The 24,878-nt window shown below is 37.2% G+C and overlaps 2 protein-coding genes across 2 annotated transcripts in view; one reads left to right on the forward strand and one right to left on the reverse strand.

Moving 5' to 3' along the window:
* Positions 1-4,628: 4,628 nt before the first annotated feature.
* Positions 4,629-5,096, forward strand: LOC141665256 (uncharacterized). Its single transcript, XM_074471236.1, has one exon. The coding sequence runs from the start codon at positions 4,629-4,631 to the stop codon at positions 5,094-5,096; it is 468 nt and encodes a 155-aa protein (XP_074327337.1).
* Positions 5,097-20,546: 15,450 nt separating this feature from the next.
* LOC141665257 (zinc finger BED domain-containing protein RICESLEEPER 1-like) overlaps positions 20,547-24,878 on the reverse strand; it is a 35,220-nt gene continuing 30,888 nt past the window's right edge. Inside the window, exons 2-6 of the mRNA XM_074471237.1 lie at positions 22,667-23,411; positions 22,058-22,574; positions 21,236-21,321; positions 21,036-21,048; positions 20,547-20,588 (exon numbers count right to left, since the gene is read on the reverse strand). Coding sequence (XP_074327338.1) covers positions 20,547-20,588; positions 21,036-21,048; positions 21,236-21,321; positions 22,058-22,574; positions 22,667-23,411 — 1,403 coding nt within the window. The remainder of the gene's footprint in view (positions 20,589-21,035; positions 21,049-21,235; positions 21,322-22,057; positions 22,575-22,666; positions 23,412-24,878) is intronic.

A 24,878-nucleotide genomic window follows, 5' to 3' on the forward strand; every position in this document is an offset into this window, starting at 1 on the left:
AAATGCAAAAACACTATAAAAGCACGTTAAAAACACTAACAACTTGAGTAAAAAATATCTATTTAAAGCTTTATGGAGTGTTATAAAGTGTCATAAATCCCACTCAACACTGGATGAGGGTATTCACTGTTGCGAAGCCTTTCTTCTGTTGTGAGGGGCGTATCTGCACACCTATGAAGTCTTATTTCATGTTGATCTCCATTCTTTTGTGTTTCCAGAATTAGCGTCTTCAGATCTTCGTCGCTTAATTGGATGTCAAGACGCTCCTTTAAACGAGATAACCTCCTTCGTTGTTTCTCAATCTCCAGATAATTGCTACAGATCTCGTTATCAATACGTCTTAAGTGACGTGCATGTGGTACTATCCTTTGCTCATGATTTGGTTCTAGTTGAAGCCTTTGTTCATCATATGAGATTTTTACATCGGAATATATTCAGTGTACTGCAAGCAATGGGGTGTTACCCTCATCCTTATTTTGCCCTTCATAATTATCCTTGGATTTTTCTTGAGTAGAAGCTCTCTTGAAGCGATGTTTGTGAGAATATCGTCCATCCGTCTTCTTCCCACTTTTTTCAATAGAGCTTAGTTTTTCTCCAAAGCGATTTAGCATTTCGCCCATGTAATAGAGTTATTCTGTTACATGGGTGTTGCTGATGAGTACTGGTGGGGTTCCGCTAACTAGCGGAGTTTCGTGCATATCGTAGCGTCCATCCTCATGTCCATGATGCTAGTAACATCAACCTTCATGTTGATCTTGATTATAATGTCCATCTTCATGTTGCTTGAAAAAAGCATCCATCTTCATGTCGCTTTAAGCGTACATCTCCCTGCCCTTAAAGCATCCATCTCCATGTTACTTGTTGCGTCTATCTTCATGTCGCTTTAAGCGTACATCTCCATGTTGCTTGTTGCATCCGTCCGTATCCTTACTCACGAGTTCAATGATCAGAGCAATATCCTCAGAATAATTTAATCACCGTAGAGTGATTGGTATATTTCTAACCTCAGCTTGTCCATGACCAATTTGGAGCACCTCTCTCTATCATCGCAGCTCTCCTATGTATCTGACCAGATCGGGGCTTGTGGCGGCCTCTTCTTGTCAACCTCCACCGTGTAGTACTCAATCTTGAGTCAAAATTATCCAATGTATCGCCCATCTGATGAAGTTATTCCGTCAAATCTGCATTGCTGATGAGAATCGGCGACGCTCCACTAACTAATGGAGTTCCGCGTTCTTTATAATGTCCATCTTTATTAGAGTTGTAGTTGTTGTCACGAGAGTTTCCACCATTATTGGACATCTTTTCCTCCTAAGATTCGATTTGATTCAAATCCCTCCTTTTAGCTCCAAATCGTTAACGGGGGAATTTGGTTAACAAAGATTTGAGGTTCGCGATCGGAATCAAGATCTGCAGCGGTGGTCCTTCGCCGTGAAAGTCGTTGGAGTGTGGTGATTCTGATGAATCGGGGGATGAGATAGTAAGGGTGTTTGGTGATGACGTATAGAGCTCTCGCTTCCAATCCCTTAAAATGTGCCTACATACCTCCTTTTATAGGGGATCAAGCCCTACGTAGTTCTTAGGGAATAATCAACCTAGATGGACTTGGCTTCTCATTCCGTGGCCAAATAGGATTTATCGCACCAGCTTCCTATTATAACTCGAATATTTATTTGCTTTAGGAGTTCCCGACGATATGACCTAGTCACAAAGGCCCAAGGCTCAGTTACGACTTCAGGACTTCACGGATAAGAAAACTCCCTGGCCGAAGGATATCCCTATCCGCTAGCGCTACTTCCGTCGATCGTAACCGCAGGTATAGCCATGACTTACCGCAAAGGCCAAAGCACTTCCTTGACCCCCGATGAGGATAACCCACCAGACTACAGGACAAGTGATCCCAAGCGTAGAAGTACAAAGTGCGAGATAACCCTAAAGTCTCCCGTCGAGAACAACCCGCCAAATACGGAGACATGGCTTCTAAAGCACACACTAGATGTTTATGATCATTCCCATACGAGGATAACCTGCAAGACTATAGAATGACACCTTTGACATGTTTTTCGGGACAAAGGGCTCCTAAAGGGCCCTTTTCCTTCATAGGGCATGCCCTATGAAGGGTTGGAGTCATCCTTTATAGGCTCATTATCAATACTTGTTCCTCGTTGTCGTCTTCTACCATAGTGACCGTCATGGTACCGTCGTCGTAGCGGCCGTCGCGCACTTCCTCCACCATGGTCATCGTAATCCTCTATTGTGATGATCATAGTAAACCTTCATATACAACTTCACAATCGTCGTCATAACTTATCATCGTCAATAGTCGTCATAAAAGACACGTTCTTTGGAGCTCGTCCATCCTATTTCTCGGTTGTGTTCTGATTCATTTCCTTAAAGATCCGATAAAATACCTATGATGATTTTATGGTATAACAAAGGTCAAGGTCTATTGGAATGGAGTAATCCTTCTAGAATAGTAATATATTATTTAAGCGAGGAATTTTCACATGATCGATGGTTTTAAAATCCAGTTCATCCTGAGACCTATTGGATCTGGACGAAATTGGCAGAACATGGTGCTCCTGCGCAGTTTGAAGAGATAGTGAGGCAACTTAAGATCAAGAGAAGGGATCAGAACTTCAAGCATGAAGTTTGACTTTGTGACCCAAAAGACATCATGCTAGCTGCTTACCTTGTTGAAGCAGGTGTTGCTAGATGGGGATAAATGGTGATTGTAAGGATGGTTTTTAGAGGATCTTTGAAATTTGATATACTGACATGGAGTTGGGTTTTATAATTTCATTGCCCTAAGATTTGATATTGTTCAAGAGGAGGATTTGAAAGTAATGTTGTTGAAGAAGACATCATGGATCCAGAAATGAAAAAAAATGACGAGGATAATAAAGAGGATCCTGAAAAGAATGCACGAGAGCCGGTTAATATAGAAAGAGATCTAGTTGTTGTTGTTTACGCATGAGGGTGTTTGAGTTTTGACTGTTCATCTATCCTTTGTTCTCAGTTTTATTTATATTAAATCTTTGAGTTTAATTATATTTTAGTTATATTTTGAATTGAGCTTGTTGGTTCTGTTTAGTCTTCTGAGCAGACAAGCAAATTTTTCTATGTTCTTTAGTTTTTTTTTCATAGTGCAATTTGATTGATGCTGCTATGGATGGTTGAAGGTGTGTCTTCATAGCTTGTGTTGATTAGGTGCCCGTTGAGCTTGTTTTTGAGCTGTTTAAGTGGGTTGGGACGTTGTTATTAGGCCTGTTCTAGTAGGTTTATCTAATTGGTACGTATATGATTAAGTTGCATTTATTCTGAAAATTAAAAAAACTATAAAATTCACTTTTTTATACAGATATTTGTAGGTCAACAAAATTTGAATACCACTATAATATTAATAAATATTCATAAATTTGGGAAGATTATATAAAATCTAGATCAAATATTCTAATTTTTTTATAATGAACCGCAGAATCGTGACATACTCAGTTAAGTAAATAGTGCCCCCAAATAAGTGAGACTGTAGAGGGTATTTGAGTTTTGACTGTTCATTTATTCTTTGTTTTCAGTTTTATCTATATTATTATATCTTTAAGTTAAATTATATTTTAACTACATGTTGGATTAAGCTTGTTGGTTCTGTTCTGAGCTGATAAACAAATTTTAATCTCTATCTTCTTTAGTTTTGTCTTCACAGTGTAAACTAATTGATGCTAGGGGTGATCGCGGTATGGATGATGCGGTTTTTCTCAATAATCGCGGACCACATTGCACATGCAGTTTTATTAAATTGTCAAACGCATCTGTACCCTAAAAATTTTATACCGCATAAACCAACCATGAAAATACGGTGCACTGCGGTTCATTATAATTTACACCTTTGATAAAAATAATTTATACATAATTTTATATCTAAATTATCACAAAAAATTGCTCAGAAGTTAAGGTATTTTTAAATAGGTAATAAAATCTAAAACTATCATCATGTGTGATTTACTCTTTTAATGACAACATGTTTTAGCAAGCCAAATTGTTCCAAAAAAGATAATAGATTGACTGGTTTAATTGCTACAAGTAACACATTAGTAATCCAATTTCTTAAGGCACTGTGCTTTCACGTATAACCTCCTTGTGTTTCTTATGCATATATATAGTATAATAAGTAAAGATATTACAAGTAAGCATACTTGTATAAATTTATAAGTTTATGCATACCGGAGTATCCTTGTAGATTAACAAATATTAAAACATAATTATATAATTTAATATAATATTACGATGTGATGCGGTTAGAACCGCATGTCAGAGAATTATAACCTCATTCCGCACCGCGCGGAATGCCAAAATTCAAATCAAAACTGTCATACGAAAATTAAAAATCATGTTTTACGATACGGAATGGTGTGGTGCGGGTGATTTTTATGATTTATGTGATTTTTTGTTCACTCATAGATGATGTTGTTATTGATAGTTGAAGGTGTGTCTGCGTATCTTGTGTTGGTTAGATGTCTGTTGACCTAAGTTTCACAATATTCTTATAAAGATGAAAGTTTTCTCTCATGAGGTGAGAGTCCGTGTTTCTCTCCTAATCTGTTTATTCAGATTTGTGTGAGTATTTTTCAATGGCGCGATATCCAAACATTAACGACCAGTTAGCGAATCTCAGTGTGGAGGATCAGGAAAATGAGGATTTAGTTTTTGAAGGATATATTGAGGAGGAAGTTAAAAAATATGAAATGTGTCTTGTTGGCCAGTTTTTAACAGAAAAGAACATAAACAGTAGAGCCATAAAATCAAAGATTGCGGATATTTGGAAGCCAACGATGGGTGTAAATATTAAGGAGCTAGAGGTGGGTATTTTTTTGTTTCAGTTTTATCACAGGAAGGACAAGATGTGGGTAATGAATGGAGGTCCCTGGAGTTTTGATAATGCTATGCTCTTGATAGATTCAATTTCAGAAGGGGAAGAACCTCTTAAAGTGCCTTTCTGGTGGCTAAATATCTGGATACAAATTCACGATCTGCCTAGTGGTTTTATGTTGGAAGCGGTAGGGCAGCAATTAGGGAACTTCTTTGGGGAATTTATATAGTACGATCCTAAAAATAACAGCAGCATTTGGAGGGAGAGTATGCGAATCAAAATTAGATTGGATGTTAGGAAACCGCTAATGAGGAGGAAGAAAATTAAAAGGTAGAATGGCACAGAATTTATGGTTTTTTGCAAGTATGAGAGGCTAGGAGATTTCTGCTTTGCTTGTGGTTTAGTCTCCCATATGGAGGGATTCTATCGTCGATCATTGAACACTAGAAATAAGAATGGTGGTTAGCAATGGGAACCATTGCTGCATGCGCTTATTCGATGAGGAGTTGGTTAGGGCGGCAGCAAGTGGCTAATTGAGGATGATGACATGGGTGGATGGAAAGAACTGGCCGTGAAAATAACAAACCTTTTTTCTCGGGAAAAAATTATGAAAATCAAGTTATGAGAATAATCCAAAAAGAGATTTTATGAGCAATGAGGGGGAAAATTCAAATAGAATATCCTTAGTAATAGCTAGAGGCGGGGTTCCAAATGGTCCTGGGTGCAACTCATTAATAGAATTAACAGGTGGACTTGTAGACAAGGAAAATGATGGATTGGACATAGAAGAGAGGAAAAGAAAATATATTGGGCCTACGTCTAAAGGCACTATGGAAACAGATGATGATATACCAGGGTTTAAACATAGAAACAGTTCAAGACAACATAAGGAAGCTGTATTTTCTGAAGATGATTATACAGTATTCGGGAATTCAGATTTGGCTAAGCTTGCGCCACAAGCTAGCCAGCCATTCTGAATTACTTAAGCTGAAACTCCAGAGGTTTAGGGAGCCACCGTGCAGTTCGTAACTTTGGAGATTTATTGAAATCTAGTAACCCTGATTTTGTTTTCTTGATGGAGACTTTGGTTGAAAAGGAAACTATAAAGGACTTATTAGAGAAATTTAGCTTTTATGACTATTTTGCAGTATATAGAGTAGGGAGAGGAGGTGGCTTGGCGATCATATGAGACGGAAAATAAATTGTATAGTGATTGATTCTTCAAATAATCATATTGATATTCATATTACGGAGGGGTCGAATATAGCATGGAGGCTGACATGTTTCTACGGATTTCCATAAAGAAACAGACGTCAAGAATTGTGGAATTTTATCAAAAGTTTGGTGAGGCATGATGATATTCTCTGGTGTATATATGGTAAGTTTAATGACATGCTTTTTGCTTCAGATAAATCTGGACAACATCCGCATCTTTAGACATTACTAGAAGGGTTCAAAACTACTATTGAGGACTGTGGTCTGCTGGAGCTGGACCTGAAGGGAGGTGATTTTACATGGGAGAAGAGTAAAGGAACTGAAAACTGGGTTAGGGAACGGCTTGATAGGGCATTTTCTGATGTTAATTGGTGGAGCAAGTTCCTTTTCTGTAAGTTATATGTCTCTTATACTATTAAATCTGATCATGACCCAATCATGCTTGAACCTATCAATGTGGAATTCTCAAGAAAGCAGTTTAGGTTTAAATTTGAAAATATGTGGTTGCATTAGAAGTCTTTTAAAAAGGATGTGGTGAAATTTTAGAAAGAAACCCCTAAAGTTCAACTTATTCCAAAGCTTCTTTCTGTGTCTTCTTTTATGGCAAGGTGGGGTCAAAACTTCTTTCATAAGTTTCGAGATAAAGTCAAGAAACAGAAGCAAATTATTCAGGAGCTAGTTGTTAGGGCGAAAACACACGCTAAAATTACACACAAGTATACGCGTTCGCAAGTAGTATAAGATATAAATCAGATTCGTTCCCAAAGAGACTCATTTTAGTTAACTAAAGATTATACACCTATGCAATAATAGTTTGGCTATCGCTCAATGCTAAAAAAATAACAAGTTGAGATATTTATAACTAAGATTAAACTAACATGAAATTAACTACGAATGAAAGTGATTGAATTAACTATATGAGATTAACATGGGATTCTAACTTCATTAAATACTTCATTCAAAGTCAGTATTCTTTACCTTAGCATGCAATGGTGATGACAACTAATCAGATAACACGAAACTAGTAAATGCCAACTTTCATTGCACGAATACCCTATTACCAGACATCCACAAAAGAGATAGAAGCTGAATAGACACCAATTATGTTGAGATCCTATATGTCTATAGAATTTGACAACATAAAGGTTTAATAAACAAGTTATATATCGTGATTATATAGGGCAAGTAAGATGGTTAAAATTACCTATGAATCATGCATAACAATTATACATGAACCTATGCTAGCATGGCAGGTTCTAACCTTCTATATTCACTTTCGCTTCAATAGAGATTAACACGTTATCTTATATGTTATCTATACACATAAGATGAATAAGCACAACCAATACTAGGATATCAATCAATCACCACACACCAAGATATTGAAAAAAATTAACTATAGAAATCCATAAGTAAATCCGTTGGAACCCCACGATAATGATTAGTTCATAACCGAACTCATCGTCACCATGGGTTCCGATGAAAACATGATATAAAATAATATAAGAGTACTAGGATTCAAAGACAAATCGAAAACAAGCATCTAAAGTACAACTATAATGAAGAATACAAAAGTCTTCTTCTCCGTAGCCGTCTTGTGCTCTCTAGGTCTTCGTATTGATCTGCTCTCGCTCCTTGTTGTTGAAAATGTCTTTTTATTACTATATATAAGCCCCTAGTGGACCTGGACCCTCAAAATCATCAAATTCTACTAAAATCAGAATTCTGGGGCAAAAAGGGCGGGGCGTCCGTGTTAAGTAGCATTTATATCGACTTAGAACGTCCTATAAAGGCTCAAATTGGTGTTTTGTACTCAAGTTATTTATGTATTTGATGTGTTTTTGTAGAGTTTTGCATTTCAGGGCATAGTCGGAAGCAAGAAGGGTTTTACAATGTTTCTATGCTTGGAATGGTGTTAGGAAGGTGTCTTAGATGAATGCTCGTTGATCGCCATCATAAACCAGCAAAGAAAACAAAGTTCAGAATTTTTCCAGTAGGTCAGCGCGCCCGCGCTAGTTTGCAAGAAGGACAGTACGCCCGCGCGGGAAAAGCGTGCGGCCGCGTCAGGCTGAAACTGAAGAATCATGTTTCAACTAGAAGATTGATTTTCTGGACTTCTTTTCTGATTGGGCTGCTATATAATGACTTTTTGAAGACGTTTTTCATAACGGAGTTAAGGAGAAGACGGCGAGAAGTACAACAAAGGAGAAGAAAGGCTTATTTATAGTTGTGATTCTTTAATTGAGTTGTAATCTTGGATGCTAGTTTTCTTATTTGATGAACCTAATACTCTTGTTTAATGTACTTTGATTATTATTCAGTTATAAAGACTTAGTTTATTATACCATGCTTTCATCGAAACCCACGATGATGATGAGTTCGATTATGGGCTAATCATTATCGTGGGGTTCTAGAGGATTTACTTATGGATTTCAATAGTTAATTTGTTTCGATACCTTAGTGTGTGGTGATTGTATGATATCCTAGTATTGGTTGTGCTTATTCATATTATGAGTGTCGCAAACTTATAAGATAACGTGTTAATCTCTATTGAAGTGAAAGTGAATATAGGGGTTTAGAACTTGCCATGCTAGCATAGGTTCATGTATTTGATATGCATGATTCGTAGGTAAAGTTTAACCATCTTACTTGCCCTGTGTAATCATGATAGATAACTTGTACATTAAACCGTTATGTTGTCAAAATCTATAGACATATAGGGTCTCAATATAATTGGTGTATATTCAGCTTCTATCTCTTTTGTGGATGTCTGATGGTAGGGTATTCGTACAAAAAAAGTTGGTGTTTACTAGTTTCGTGTTATCTGATTAGTGTCATCACAATTGCATGCTAAGATTAAGAACAAAAAGGCTATTGAATGAAGTAGTAATGAAGTTAGAATCCCATATTTGTGTTATATAAGTAAATAAACCTTAATTCTCTTAGCTAATATTAGTTAGTATAATCTCGTAGTTATAAACCATCTCAACTTGTTAATTATCTTAGCACTGAGTAATAACTATACCATTGTTGCATAAGTGTATAAATTGAAGTTAACTTAACCAGTCTCTGTGGGAATGAACTAGAAAAAATTATATATTACTTGCGAATGCGTATACTTGCGTGTAATTTTAGCGCGTGTTTTCGCCCTAACAAGTTTTTGGCGCTGCTGCCGGGGACTCGTGGTTTATTTTTAGTTTATGTGCTTGACATCGGTGGTCGTTAAAGTTCACTGACTCGGATATTTTACTAACTTATTTGTTTGTTGCTTTTTCAGGTACTCTAGAGAGCGTGTATACTAACGTGTTCTCGATCTCGGAAGAGAACACAGGATAAAGCGGAGGAAGTAGTGGAAGAAGTTCTTGTTGAGGAGAAAGTTGAGGAAGAAGCTCTTATTGCAATGGGAGAACCAGAAGCAACTTCAAAAGCTTTGATGGATTACTATCAACCAAAGATTAATGATATTCAGTCTAGCATTGTCAGACCATCCATCGCGGCTAACACTTTTGAAATCAAGGCTAGCTCATTTCAGATGATATAGAACTCGGTTCAGTTTGGGGGTTCTCCGACGGAAGATCCCAACATGCATATTAGAGATTTCATCGAGATCTCCGACACTTTCAAATTCAATAATGTGTAAGAAGATGTTATAAAGCTAAGGCTTTTCCCATTCTCTCTGAAGGATAAAGCTAAGTATTGGTTGCATGCTCTACCACCAGGCTCTATCACCAAATAGGAAGATCTTGCTCAGAAGTTTCTTACTAAATTCTTCCCTATGACGAAGACAGCTGTAATCAGGAATGCTCTTACGCAATTTGTGAAGCAATCAGGAGAGTCTTTGTATGAATCTTGGGATCGTTATAAGGAGATGCTTAGAAAGTGTCCTTATAATGGGATGCATGACTAGATGATTATTAACTGCTTTTATAATGGCTTGAGAGCACAGTCTAGACCCATGCTCGATGCAGCATCAGGTGGAGCCTTATGGGCCAAGAGCTACGATGAAGCTTATGAGTTGATTGAACTGATGGCTGCTAATGAATACCAGAACCCTTCTCATAGACTAAATAAAGGCAAAGTACCAGGAATTTTAGAGGTGGATGCAGCTACTACTCTAGCTGCTCGGCTTAAGGCTTTGATGATGAAGGTGGAATCTTTGGCTAATTATGGAGTTAATCAGATCACTAGTGTCTGTGAGCTTTGTGCCGGTGCGCATGAGACAGAACAGTGTGCTATATCTAGTGAATCAGCTCAGTTTGTGAGCAACTTTCAGAGGTCACAGCACCCAGTTCCAGCCACCTATCATCCCAATAACCGCAATCATCCTAACTTTAGCTGGAGCAACACTTAGAATGCGGTTCAATAGCCTTATCAGCAGTATGCAGCAAAGCAGTACAACCCTCCTGGTTTTCAACAACCGAAATATGCTCCAAGACAACAATTCCAACTTCAGTAGTTACCCCATGGAGGTACAAGTCAAGCTAATTAAAAATCTGAATTGGAGGAGTTGAGGCTCATGTGCAAGATCCAAGTGGTTTCTATTAAGACCTTGGAGAAACAAATTGGGCAGATTGCCAACGCCTTGCTAAATCGTCAACCGGGTACTCTCTCTAGTGACACAGAAGTTCCAGGAAAGAAGGAAGTAAAAGAGTAGGTTAAGGCAATTACATTTAGGTCTGAAAGAGTTGCAAGCCAAGAAAAAGCTCAAGTTTCAGAATCTGAAGATGTGGCTGAAGAAGATGGCAGAAGGAAGCAGAAGTGGAACCAAGAAAGAAAACTATGGAACACACTCCTCCTGAGGGTAATACAGGGGAGAAACATGTCTATCTTCCACCTCCTTTTCAAGAAACTACATATCAACATACCTTTCGTTGAAGCTCTTGAACAGATGCCTAGCTATGAGAATTTATGAAATGTATTCTCTTAAGGAAGGTGAAGCTCGATGACTTAGAGACCATTGCTCTCACGGAGGAATGCGGTGCTGTGCTGCAACAAAAGTTGCCTCCGAAGCTTAAAGATCCTGGGAGCTTCACTATTCCTTGCACTATCGGAAACTTGTTGTTCGACAAGTGTTTATGTGATTTAGAAGCTAGCATTAATCTGATGCCTTTGTTTATCTTCAAGAAGTTAGATTCACCTGATCTAAAGCCTACTTATATGTCCTTGCAGTTGGCCGATCGTTCTATTACATATCCACGAGGCATTGTGGAGGATGACTTGGTCAAGGTGGAAAAACTCATCTTTTCTGCTGATTTTGTAATTCTTGATTTCGAGGAGAATAAAAAGATTTCCATAATCTTGGGAAGACCATTCTTGGCTACTGGCCGAACCTTGATTGATGTGCAGAAGGGTGAGCTCACTATGCGAGTGCTGGATCAGGATATGACGTTCAATATTTTCAATGCCATGAAATTCCCTACTAATATTGGAGAGTACTTAAAAGTGGAATTGGTCGATTATGTGGTTACTTAAGAACTTGGTCAAATGGTAAGGTCTAATGCCTTAGAGAATGCCTTGTTGGGGAATTCAGATAATGAATATGATGAAGGTGATGAGCAGTTGCAGTATTTGAATGCTTCTCCTTGGAAGTGAAGGCTGGATATGCCTTTTGAATCTCTTGGAAAGTTAGAACTCAAAATGCTGAGGGACGTCTCAAGCCTTCTATTGAGGAATCTCCTACACTCGAGCTTAAACCATTTCCTGAACACTTAAGGTATGCTTTTTTAGGTGATGCATCTTTTTTTCCTGTTATTATTGCATCTGACCTTTCAGGTAGTGAATAGGAAAAGCTCTTAAGAATTCCGAGAGAGTTCAAATCAGCAATTGGATGGACTATAGCAGATATCAAGGGAATCAGCCCTTCTTATTGCATGCACAAAATTCTGCTAGAGGAAGGAAGTAAGCCGATTATTGAGCAACAAAGAAGGCTAAATCCGATCATGAAAGAGGTCGTGAAGAAGGAAATTCTCAAGTGGCTAGATGCAAGGATCATCTATCCTATTTCTGTCAGTTCTTGGGTGAGCCCAGTTCAATATGTGCCGAAGAAAGGAGGCATCACAGTTGTTGCTAATGAGAAGAATGAGCTCATTCCTTCTCAAACGGTCACGGGGTGGAGAGTTTGCATGGATTATAGGAAGCTGAACAAGGCCACGAGGAAGGATCACTTTTCTCTTCCTTTCATTGATCAGATGCTTGATAAGTTGGCTGGGCATGAATACTATTATCTTTTGGATGGCTATTCGGGTTATAATCATATTTTCATCGCTCCATAAGATCAGGAAAAGACTACATTCACTTGTCCGTTCGGTACGTTTGCCTTTAGAAGAGTTTATTTTGGGTTGTGTGGTGCACCTGCCACATTTCAGAGATGCATGATGGCTATCTTCTCTGACATGATTGGTCAAAATGTAGAGGTGTTTATGGATGATTTTTCTGTGTTCGGGGATTCTTTCGAACGAGTGCTTGCAGAATCTTGGTGCGGTTCTTAAAAGGTGTGTTGCGATCAATCTGGCTCTCAATTGGGAGAAATGTCACTTTATGGTGCAACAAGGCATCATTCTTGGGCATAAGGTCTCTAGTAAGGGTCTTGAGATGGACAAATCCAAGGTGGGGGTCATTGAAAACCTTTCTCCACCAATTTATGTTAAGGGAATTAACATTTTTCTTGGTTATGCGGGTTTCTATAGGTGGTTCATTAAGGACTTCTCTAAAATCTCTAAACTATTGTGCAATCTGTTATAGAAAGATGTTCCTTTCAAGTTTGATGATGAGTGTCGAGCTGCTTTTGATAGCTTAAAGAAGAGTTTGATCATGACACCTGTCATAACTGCACCTGATTGGAATGAGCCTTTTGAAATAATATGTGATGTAAGTGACTATGCAGTTGGAGCAGTGCTTGGACAAAGGAAGAACAACGTATTTCATGTGGTCTACTATGCTAGTAAGACCCTCAATGGTGCTCAACTGAACTATACTACTACTGATAAAGAACTCTTAGCTATTGTCTATGGTTTTGAGAAGTTTCAGTCTTATCTGCTTGGGACAAAGGTGACAGTTTTCACTGATCACGCTGTTATTCGCTATCTTGTATCAAAGAAGGACTCGAAGCCTAGACTGATTTGATGGGTTCTTTTACTTTAGGAATTTGATTTGGAGATCAAGGATAGAAAAGGTACTAAGAATCAAGTCGTTGATCATCTCTCTCGGTTAAAAAATCCTAGTACAGCTTCACAGGATAAGACATTGATTAATGAGTCTTTTCCCGATCAGCAATTATTTGGGGTGCAAGAGGAAGAACCATGGTTCACAGACATTGTGAACTATCTTGTGAGCAACATTATGCCTCCGGACTTATCTTCTACACAAAGGAAGAAGTTTCTTCATGAGGTGAAGTGGTACATGTGGGATGAGCCATTTCTGTTTAGGCAAGGAGCTGAGCAAATCATCAGGAGATGTATTCCGTATAGAGAGACGGAGGGTATCTTGTGAGACTATCATTCGACTGTTTATGGAGGCCACTATGATGGAGAGAAGACAACAGCTCGTATCCTTCAAGCAGGATTCTTCTGGCCTATATTGTTTAAGGATGCGCATCGGTTTGTTTCGAAGTGTGATCGCTACTAGCATTTGAGTAATATGTCTAAGAGGGATGATACGCCTCTGAATGTGCTACTTGAGGTTGAGGTCTTTGATGTTTGGGGAATTGACTTCATAGGGCCAGTTGTCTTATCTTGCAATAATTAGTATATCTTATTGGCGGTTGATTATGTGTCAAAATGAGTGGAAGTCAAGGCTTTGCTGATAAATGATGCGAAGGTAGTGCTAAGTTTTCTTCATATGCAAATATTCACAAGATTTGGGACTCCAAGAATCATAATCAGTGACGAGGGATCATATTTCTGTAATCGCAAATTCACTGCTATGATGCAGCGATATAATGTACATCATCGCATTGCTACAGCCTACCATCCTCAGACAAATGGTCAAGCTGAGGTGTCTAACAAAGAGATCAGGCATATTCTAGATAAGTTGTGTGTCCATCGAGGAAGGATTGGTCTTTGAAGCCGGATGAAGCTGTTTGGGCGTATCGAACAGCATACAAGACTCCGCTAAGCATGTCTCTGTTTCAATTGGTTTATAGTAAGGGATGTCATTTACCTGTGGAGCTGGAGCACAAAGCGTATTGGGCTTTGAAGAAACTGAACCTCGATTTGGATGCAGCTGGTAAGAAAATGATGTTTCAATTGAATGAACTTGATGAGTTTCGGCTTCAAGCGTATGAGAACAACAAAATGTATAAGAAAAAAGTCAGGAGGTGGCATAATAGGGGTGTAGTGCTCAAATAATTTGTGCCGGGGCAACAAGTTCTTTTGTTCAACTCTCATCTCCGTCTTTTTCCTGGAAAGTTGAAGTCGAGGTGGTCAGGGTCGTTTGTCATCAAAACTGTGTTTCCACATGGAGCGGTGGAAATTTTTTAGAATGATCCAGGCCAAGCGTTCTGTAACGCCCCCAAATCCGGGGTCAAGGGATTTGGTCGTCACTATGAAATCTCAATCCAACTTAACCTGTTAAATCAATAAATAAATGCCAGCGGAAGATATTTAACATAAATGACCCCATCTAATCCAAGATCTTTTAAGGTTACAGTTCTAGAAACAAGATATCCAAATTCCATAAATAAATTTTTTCCACTTCCTTTTAAAACTCTTTTCAATAATTCTCAATATCCAAACTTAACCCGCTAGTATAACTTCGAAATGAAGTATACTAGGCCCAACTATAAAATACACAACTATAATATAATCTAATATAAATAACTTTACACAAAAGAACTTACACTAATTCGCAAACCCTGGACCAACCACCTTCCAAGAGCTTCTTCTTGCTTCCTCGAATTACACAGCTAAACAGCGCAAGCTAATCCTCACTGGAGGTTAAATTTAAAAATAGGCAAGTATGAGCGAAAGAAATGCTCAGCAAGATCATTATGACATATATAGGGTCTTTTGATATAAAACCGACATCTGTATTAGAGCAGAACATTTAAAATCATAATTGCTGAATCATAAAATTCTTTTTGATATTTTCAAGCGAAAGGCTTCAGCAATACTTTGAATCTTGACGAGAGCAAAACTCGTAAAACATTGTTTACGGAAATATCGTAAACAATAACAACAAGAAGCAATGATTATGGAATGAATCATAAAACTTTACTCAAAACCGAACTCTTGAAATTAATACCCATTTTATTGTCATATCAAATTAGATATCAATACGAACTTCGATGCTCACAATACCCATACTGAAGTCAACATCAGTCATCTATACTAATACCATCTTTGATATTTAACAACAAACTAAGTATTCTCAAAATCAGAAACTGAATCAAAGCCACAATTCACTTTTAATCCATAAAAGAATCAGTACTTTTAATCCAAAACAGAATCAGTACTTTTAATCCAAAACAGAATCAGTACTTTTAATCCAAAACAGAATCAGTTGATAAATCATTTATTCTATGATTCTCAAAACAATAAAGAAATTTAGATATCAATTTAGATTGGAACCAGTAACATTTCATGCTGTTCTCGATGAGCAGTCGCGAAATAACACCGGTATCCCGCAGCCATACCGTAAATATAGGTACCACCCGTATCCCGAAGACATACAGTACCTATAGGGCGCCAGAAAAGGCATAACAAGCCTTGAAAGATATTACAGCTGGACCGATATCTCGATCACCTACGCTGTAACGAATAACCAGTAACCAGTAACCATTCCAATCTTTAAAACCTTTTTATTGAAAAAGGAGCCGAATCCTTCGACATCCTAAATAATTCTTATTCCCCCAATCACTTGGGCATGGATACTTACAACAAAATCAACTTTCTCAAAATCCAAAACATTTATAAATCCGATAATTGGATAAGTTAAATCACTAACTATTCTGAATGTAGAATAGCAGATGAGTATTTGCATAAACAGAATTATTTATTTAATTCAGCGATATGTAAAATATTTATCTATCTCGAACTGAATAGGGAAAGCAATACTTGCATGATAAAATTTAAAATAAATATCACTTGAACAATAAGTGATGTCAGGGGTACTTGCCTTTGAGATTTAGCAGTTAGTCACACTCGCAAACACGCATCTATTCTGACATTCTGTCTCAAGACATCACCGTCCTTCTTTTCAACACTTGACCGATATGCTGCTCCTGCGATTGCTAGAAGCCAGATACCCAATACCATTCCATCTCATTCTTTATCCAATGTCTTGTCCCGATCAACTCGAGAGATCCCCATCTATAATTAAAATATAGAACTTTAATCGTCTAATCGATAATCACTCGGCGAATTACGCGCTAAAACCCTATCGTCTACCCATACGATAGCCCGCATATAAAAGAAACAGTCCAACACAAGATTCTTATGACCCACGTACGCACATAATTCATATAGCACGTAAGCACATAATTCACATATCACATAATTCATATAACACATGACTCGGTTCGTCAAAAGGGTCGACTCGGTACGTTTAAACTAAAATCGGGTCAAAATATGATTTTTCGATCAAACATTGACTCAGAATGATTTAAAAATCAAACGGTCTTTCAATACATAATAAATTAGGTCTCAAAAGTATTTTTATTGAAATCGGAATATTTTTCTGAGTCTAGAGGCGTTCGTTTCGTATTAAACGGACGAATAGTTGATTAAATATGAATTTTTGAACATTTATCGAAATTAAAACGGTTTCCAAATCATTTAATAATAAAATAATAGGGCTCAAACACCCGAAAATAATTTTATAAAAATTATCGAGCCTGGAAAATAATTTAAAATAATATTTTAAAGTTCGAAACTATTTTTCGGAATTTTTAAATCCAAATAAACAATTAAATCTAATTATTAAATCAATTAAAATTAATTAATAACTAATTATATTATTAATCAATTAATATATAAATTAATTGACTAATTAAATAATTAATTATCAACTAAAATTAATTAACTAAATAATTTGGATTTATTTTTGAATTAAAATAAATTTTCAGAATTAAAAATAATGAAATTTTTGGAATTTAAAATAATTAAAACAATTTTATAAAAATAATTATAAACAGAAATCTAATTTTTGTAAATTTCTAAAACATAAATCTAATTTTTGTAAAATAAGAGAACTTCGGGGGTTAAATGGCAATTTACCCACCCCCGTCGTCGTCTCCGATGGCAACTTCGCCGGCCACCTATTTCTTGTCCGGAACTTCGCACAAAACTGCAGATTAGTAGTCCTAGTGGCCAGGAACTTCACCATGGCCTTGAAATCTCCAAACAACGTTCCAGACGACAGGAAAATCGACTGGAACTTTTCCGATTCCGGCGAGCTTCGCAACTCCGGCGAGCTCGATCCGGTTATCCTCTGTCTTCCCAACTTACATCAATTGATTCCTGGTTCAATGATCTATCTAATGGTGCAATCAATTTAAACAAATAACCCTCACAACAAAAACGCCTAAATCCAATTAAGAACATTCAAACCTTCAATATCCTAATTTTAAAATCTGAGAATCAAACTCAATTTTCTATATGTTATTGAACTCCAAATCAGTCATATAATATACCAAAATGACCAGGAAGAAATTATCTACACGATTATAGCATCAAATCACATCAACAACATCAAGAACAAAAATTCTTAATTTAATCCTTAAATAATTCGAATATAAATAAATAAATAAATAAGAAAATTACGATGATTTCTGGGCAGAAATTGATGATTGATTCAGAAAGAAGATTTCGAGAGCTTCGTTTTGATATGCTGCACGCCCGAATCGGAGTTCGATAACGCCTTCGTTCGTGTGTTTGATTCTCGGGAACGTATCGGTTTTCTAGAGTTTTCTCTGTATTTACGGTGTTTTAACTGGTTGCAAATGAATAAACGGAATAAATTAAATAAGAAATAGGCTATATATTTACGGAATATTAGATCGTTCTGGATCGTTTTGGATTGTTAAATTAGTTGCTTAGCCGCTAAGTAACTATAAAAATGATACAATTCAATACCAGAATTGGATAATTATCAAAACCGAGCTTTTTATAAAACACCATATAAAAAAATAACATAAAAATATCCCGTGTCTCGAGAATACGGGTTTTATTGATTACCGAAATGATTGTCGTATCGAAAATATTACGCCGGGCCGCGCAAGGGTCAAACCGTAATCCGGATTGAAAAAGTCAAAACACGGAAAATGTCCGGAATTACCGAATTAGGTTAGGAAGGAGTTTTCGGAAGAGTTTCGGGTTGTAAAAACACAAAAACAGTTGAGGTTGGACGATTCCCGGTTTTATAAAATAGTTTTGTAATTATTCAGAAAATAATTAATAATACATAAATCAATATAAAATCATCTAACAGTCCAAAAATTACCAGAAAAATATCACAATTATCTATATTTTATTCTCAACATATAAAAATTAGAACACTCAAGAAATATCACATATAAACACCCAAACACCAATTCCACTTATCAGATAATTCACCAAAATTCACATAAAATCACATAAATAATTCCAAATAATTATAATACTAATATTTGAAAGTATGGGATATTACACGTTCAAGGTGAATGGACAATGGTTGAAGCATTACTATGAAAATACGGCAAATCGTGAGGTGGTTAGTGCCGTTTTATTATCCACTGGATCTCGGGTATCTATAACAAGCTAGAGACGTAAACCAAGCGCTTCTTGGGAGGCAACCCAAGCTTGTTGTACATTAGTAGGAGTTAGAAAGAAGAAAAAGAAAGAAGAAAACACAAAAAAATTAGAAAAGCAGAAAAATTCAGTGTCAACTACAGTAGTTGCGTGCGCCCGCGCTGGGAAGCGGGGCGGCCACGCTGAAAAGGACAGTAGTTGCGCGCACCCACGCTAGAAGCAGGGCGGCCATGCTGGAATTCCAGAAATACGGCGCGCCCGCGCTGCCAGGCGGGACGGCCGCGCTGCACCCCTGTAGTAGAAAAAAAATAGAAAAACAAAAAAAATTAAAACAAAAATCAAAGTCCAGCCGATTTTCACTCCTCCACCTACCATAATTCCCTCTCCAAATCAGTTTCAATCACCCCCATTACTCCCACTAATTCCATATCTTTTCTCACTTCTTTTCAAAACCTAATTTTACACCTTATATATACACACACTTATACACCATCATCTCTATCACTTTTTCGAATTCTCAAAACTCTAAATCTCTCTTACACACATCTTTTCACTCAAACTTATTTGAATTCATTGGCACCCAAGAGACAAAGAACCCAAGTTAGCAGCAGCACCACCGATTCTTTTAGCTTTGGGGGTGTGAGACCCAGGTTTACAACTCCGGAGGCTGAGGCAGAGTATACGAGATTGCTATCGAAGCCCATAGCCAAGGAGCGAGGTTTTCTGCCATCGGGGAGAGATGGTAAATTTCTTGATATGACTATGGAGATGGGTTGGGTTGCTTTTTATGAGGAACCCACCGCTGTGCCCATGAGTGTGGTTCGCGAGTTTTACACGAACGCAAAGGCGGATAAGAACGGGTACTCGGTAGTTAGGGGATTGACGGTGGATTATACAGTGGATGCGATTCGGAGGGTGATTAACCAGCCCGAGAGACAGCCGGGTCAGGAGGATTGGGTGACGAAGACGGGGGGAGATTTTGACTTTGACATGATTGTTGCTACTCTCTGCATTCTCGACACTCACTAGAAGTTCAAGAAGGGGTCGAACGAGTATGCTACTTTCCCTGCATCATTCATGAACAGGTATGCCCGTGCATGGAACTCATTTATTTGTGCTAACATTATGCCTTCATCACATATGCATGATGTTACGGTGGACCGAGAAAAGTTGTTGTGGGGTATTCTACAGAATGATTATGTGGACTTGGGGTCCACTATTTTTCAGGGGATTTTGAGGTTTCCGCGAGAGAGCACTACGAGTTATATCCCGTATGTGTCGATTGTGACGAAGCTGTATATGGCAGTTGGAGTTCATTGGCCCACACACGAGCAGCTGTAGTTGCCTATAGGGATGGCAAACGGGTCGGTCGAAACGGGTTTTGAAAAAACAAAACCCGAACCCGATTTTATATAGCCAACCCGAACCCGAACCTGAACCCGGAGAAACCCAAAATATGTAATTCCGAACCCGAACCCGTCGGGTTTTGTTCGGGTTTGGGTTAACCCGAAACCCGAAAAAAATTGATTGTTTAGGAAAAAAGAAAATGTAATAATTCAGTAGTTTTAAATAGAAATAGTACAAAAGTCTTAAAGTTTGAAGGCAAATTAAAATTTAAGCAGTACAAAGCCGTTTGGCCCATTTCTACTCTACTATCACATTCATTAATTAAGAATCCAAAATTTAAAAAGATCCAAAATTTAAAAAGGAAGCATCCAGGAGCCCGAGCCAGCCACCATCTAAATATTTTTCTTCTCTGCAAATTTCCATGTACCAGCAATCTGCATAAAAATAACAAATGTATGGTAAAATGCAAAAATCATTTTTTCTGAAATAATCACCAATTCACCATATTGTCTAGTGTCTAGTTGCAGAAAATGAAAATATATATGAAAAGAGAATGACACAATTAGCTGCACATTTTCTGATTTAGTGGAAAAAAACAAATTGCATTAGATGAAAGATAGACAAAGAACTGGTCTTTCAAATTGACAAGATTACTTCTAGTTTATAACTTTTGTCCAGCCAAGAACTGGTCTTCCAGTTTCTTCTCTTGAGCATCAGGAAGAGAATTTAACATATCATATGAACACGAATAAATATAACTATATAAGGTTTGAAAAATTAAAATCTCTGTTGAATTTAACATGCTAGTAAATAAATCTGCATCTTGAAAGTGTGGAGAGCTTAAAAACAAAAATTTAAAAAGTGAACCAAGGTCTAGGGACCTTCATTTTCATCCTGCAACAAACAAAAACTACATAATATATTAGACACCGAATCCACAATAATTAACAAATTTGCTGACTTGTAGTACCAACCAGACTCGCATTCCAGTCCAGACACAGACTTGCAGAAAGAAAACAGAATCGACACTCGATTAAAACATCTAAAGAATAAAGAGAAACCTGTAATAGTTAGAAAATACCTCGGACAATCAAACTTCTCGAGTAATGCATGAATCCTCCACCTCCATGTCATTATAGATAGTTGCATATCCCAAAGATGGCTCGCCTAAATTACATTAATTAGTAATTACATCAGTATACTTTAAAATAAAGTGTACATTTTGAAATTTAAAATTTAATGCAAATAGTATTACCTTTCATTTCTTCGGCCCACAACCAACTTTGAGCACACATCAAGGCTTCTATTGTATTAGGATGAAGTCTATTACGATGTGGACTCACCAACCTTCCGCTAGAGCTAAAGGCTGACTCCGATGCTACAGTCGATGCTGGAATAGCTAAAAAATAATGTTCTAACTCAGACTTTATGAAGTCTACCTTCTTACGTTTCTTGGTACTTATAAACAAATCATATTGTGAAGCATGTTCAGCACTAGCTGAATTTGATAAAGTAACAGATTCATCATTCTCTTCCGTGTTCGAATTAAGTCTTTAATGGTACTCCCTTAGCAAAGAAAAGCAAAGAGTGCGGATCTTTTCAACTTCTACTAGAGCGCGTGATCCAAAAATTTTATCAAAATAAAACTCCAGTACCTCCAACTTGTATCTAGGATCCAACACCGTGGAAACTCCAACAACCCCATGAATTACATCCAATATTTTTCAAATTTTATTAACATTTTCTCCGCCATTTTTTGTATAACAAAATTTGAACTTCAACACCATTCCGTCATGGCAAGCCGAATCTCACAAATATTAATAAAACAAGTATTGGCAGTTGGATATTTTGTTCCAGAAAAAATTTTAGTTGCCTTGTAAAAACACTTTAACTTTTCACACACTTCTTTAGCAAATTCCCATTCTTCAGGAGAAGGGACACTTTTATATTGAGGCTCCTTACGACTTAATCTAGTGAATACATCCTTATACAATAATGCAGTTTCAAGCATCAAGTACGTTGAATTCCACCGAGTTATACAATCAAGTCCTAATTCTTTAGTATTTGGATTACACGATTGACGGGCTGTTTCCTCAAACCTCTCATCCCTTTTAGGTGTTGCTGTCCAATAAGCAACTGATTCCCTAACTTTTCCAACACCAATTTTAATTTCATCTAATCCATCTTTTACAATCAGGTTTAAAATATGTGATGAACAACGCATGTGAAATAAATTACCACCTGCCAAAAGTGATGAATTATCTAACCTTTCTAATACCGATTCAATCATTGCATCGTTGGTGGTACAATTATCAACGGTGACACATGAAATTTTTTTGTCCAGGTTCCAGTCCAGCAAAAAATCAACCAAATGCTCACATAAGACATATTTACTATGTGGACAAGGTACATATATAAACCTAAAAATTTTACAGAAATAAACAATAATTACTAAATATCTAACTGGTCATGTACTAGAAATCAAAATTTGGGAAAAATAAAATGTGCATACCTCATGATACGACTTTGCAAAGTCCACGAATCATCGATAAAATATGCTGTGACTGCCATGTATCCTTTTTTTTGATTGCTCGCGGTCCACATGTCCGTTATGATAGCAATTCTGCTTTTATTGCTCTCCATCAAACTCAATAGCTTCACTTTCTCAAACTTATAAATTCGAAAAATCTCACTTTTTATCGTGTTTCTACATGGAACCTTAAACAACGGCTGCAATGAAGCTGAATACCTTTTAAATCTAACTTGATCAACAATAGAAAGAGGATATTCGTGCATGATTATCATAGTTGCAAGCTCTTTCTTGGATGCAGCTGGATTAAAACTATGTGAGGCCATATGTGGATGATCTTTATTGAAGTTGCTTGTCAGTAGTTTCTGCCTAATATTTTCATTCTTTGAATGCTTATTCGTATAATGATTTCTCAAGTGCGACGTTCCAGAACTACCTTTAGCACACAGTTCTTCTGGACAATATTTGCAAAATGCTCTTTGAACACCATTAACTTTCCTCCTGACAAAATGATTCCAGACTTCGCTTCTTAATTTTATACCACCCTTTCCTTCTTGAGTATTTAATTGTACTTGAACATCATCATTATCGGCTAAATCCGGGCCAGTTACATCTGGGCTTGAGTTGCTATCATTGAAGCCTGACTGAGGTTCCGAGGGATGTGATTTTGCTGGTTCAGAACTATCATCTTCTGGTCTTGACTGAGACTGAGAGTTCATGATGGTGACTGCAAAGTGCAATATTTCAATACACAAATAAATAACACCATACATATATTGTATAAACAGCTTTAGATATTGAATGATTCAAATTAAAAAAATTGATATAGAAATATAGGGTAAAGTAGGAATCCCTTATTCAAAACTAACATATTAGGATTAATTAAACTACCAAGTAAATATAGGAAAACTAGGGTTTAATTACTTACTTTGTAGTTTAGATGAATCGCATAAATTATATGAATCGGGTTTAATTACTTACCTAGTATATACTAAAAGTCTCATTAGCAAATTCAAGAATTTCGTACACAAAGTATCATTGCATCAAAAGTCAAAACTTTATCATTTTTGCCATAAAAATACTTAAAACAAGAATTTAGAGAGTAACAAATATTATTGAACCTGAATCGGGTTGCAGATCCATGTTGAGGTTGTTGAGAAGAGGATGAATCAGATAATATTCAGATAATTGAGAAGATTAGGAAACGATGGAAGAAGGTAAAAGGTTTAGGACTTTAGGGATTAGGTAAGAGTACAAAAGGGTAGGTGGTCACCGACTCGGTATTCAATTAATCATATGTTAAAATATTACTATATTAGTAATTATGTATACACACATATATTATATATATATGTATATATTTTACGGGTTTGCGGGTTCGGGTTCGGGTCAGGTTCGAACGGTATGGCCTACAACCAAACCCGACCCGAAATTAATTCGGGTTTAAAAATCAAACCCGAACCCGAACCCGAAAAATTCGGATTCGGTAAAACCCATTCGGGTTGGTACGGATCGGGTATCCATCGGTTCGGTATAAATTGCCATCTCTAGCCTAGTGCCCCGATTGATAGTTCGATGATAGCAGTGATACAGGAGTGGTATGGGGGAAAGGCAGATGAGAAGGGGCTCAGTTACTCTTATGATCACTTGTCGGATGGATGGCTAGCTGATCAAAAAATGCTGGTGGTTCTGCTCAGGCTAGTAGAGCAGCATGGAGACATCAGATAGGAGAGGCCAGTTCTTCGCAGCAGTAACAGGATGTTGAGGGCAGTGCTGGTTTGAGTTTAGCGCAGTATAGGACCTTGATGAGGAGGATGGATGTGATGCATGACATCCATAGCAGGTTTGCATAGGACCTTACTCAGGCATTGGGGACCACTTTCAGAGCCACAGGAGTTGACATTCAGTGGCCAGTTTTTAGTGAGGATGTTGTGTACCCACCTCTTGACACTCCACCCGTTGAGGGTGATGATCCTGATTCCGAGTAGGTATGCCTGATTCCTTACTATTACCTTCACTGAGGAAAGTGAATATTTTAAGTTTGGGGGGGGTAGTTAAGGAGTATATGTTATATGTGTGTCAATATAGTTGCATATTCATGATAGTTTAGTTCATATACTTGCATATTTACCATGTAGTAGTTTTTTTATTTTGCATGTTCGTATGTTGCATATAGATTGCATGTGCATTATAT

Source organism: Apium graveolens, chromosome 6 (genome assembly GCF_009905375.1).
Source record: "Apium graveolens cultivar Ventura chromosome 6, ASM990537v1, whole genome shotgun sequence".
Taxonomy (NCBI): Eukaryota; Viridiplantae; Streptophyta; class Magnoliopsida; order Apiales; family Apiaceae; genus Apium; species Apium graveolens.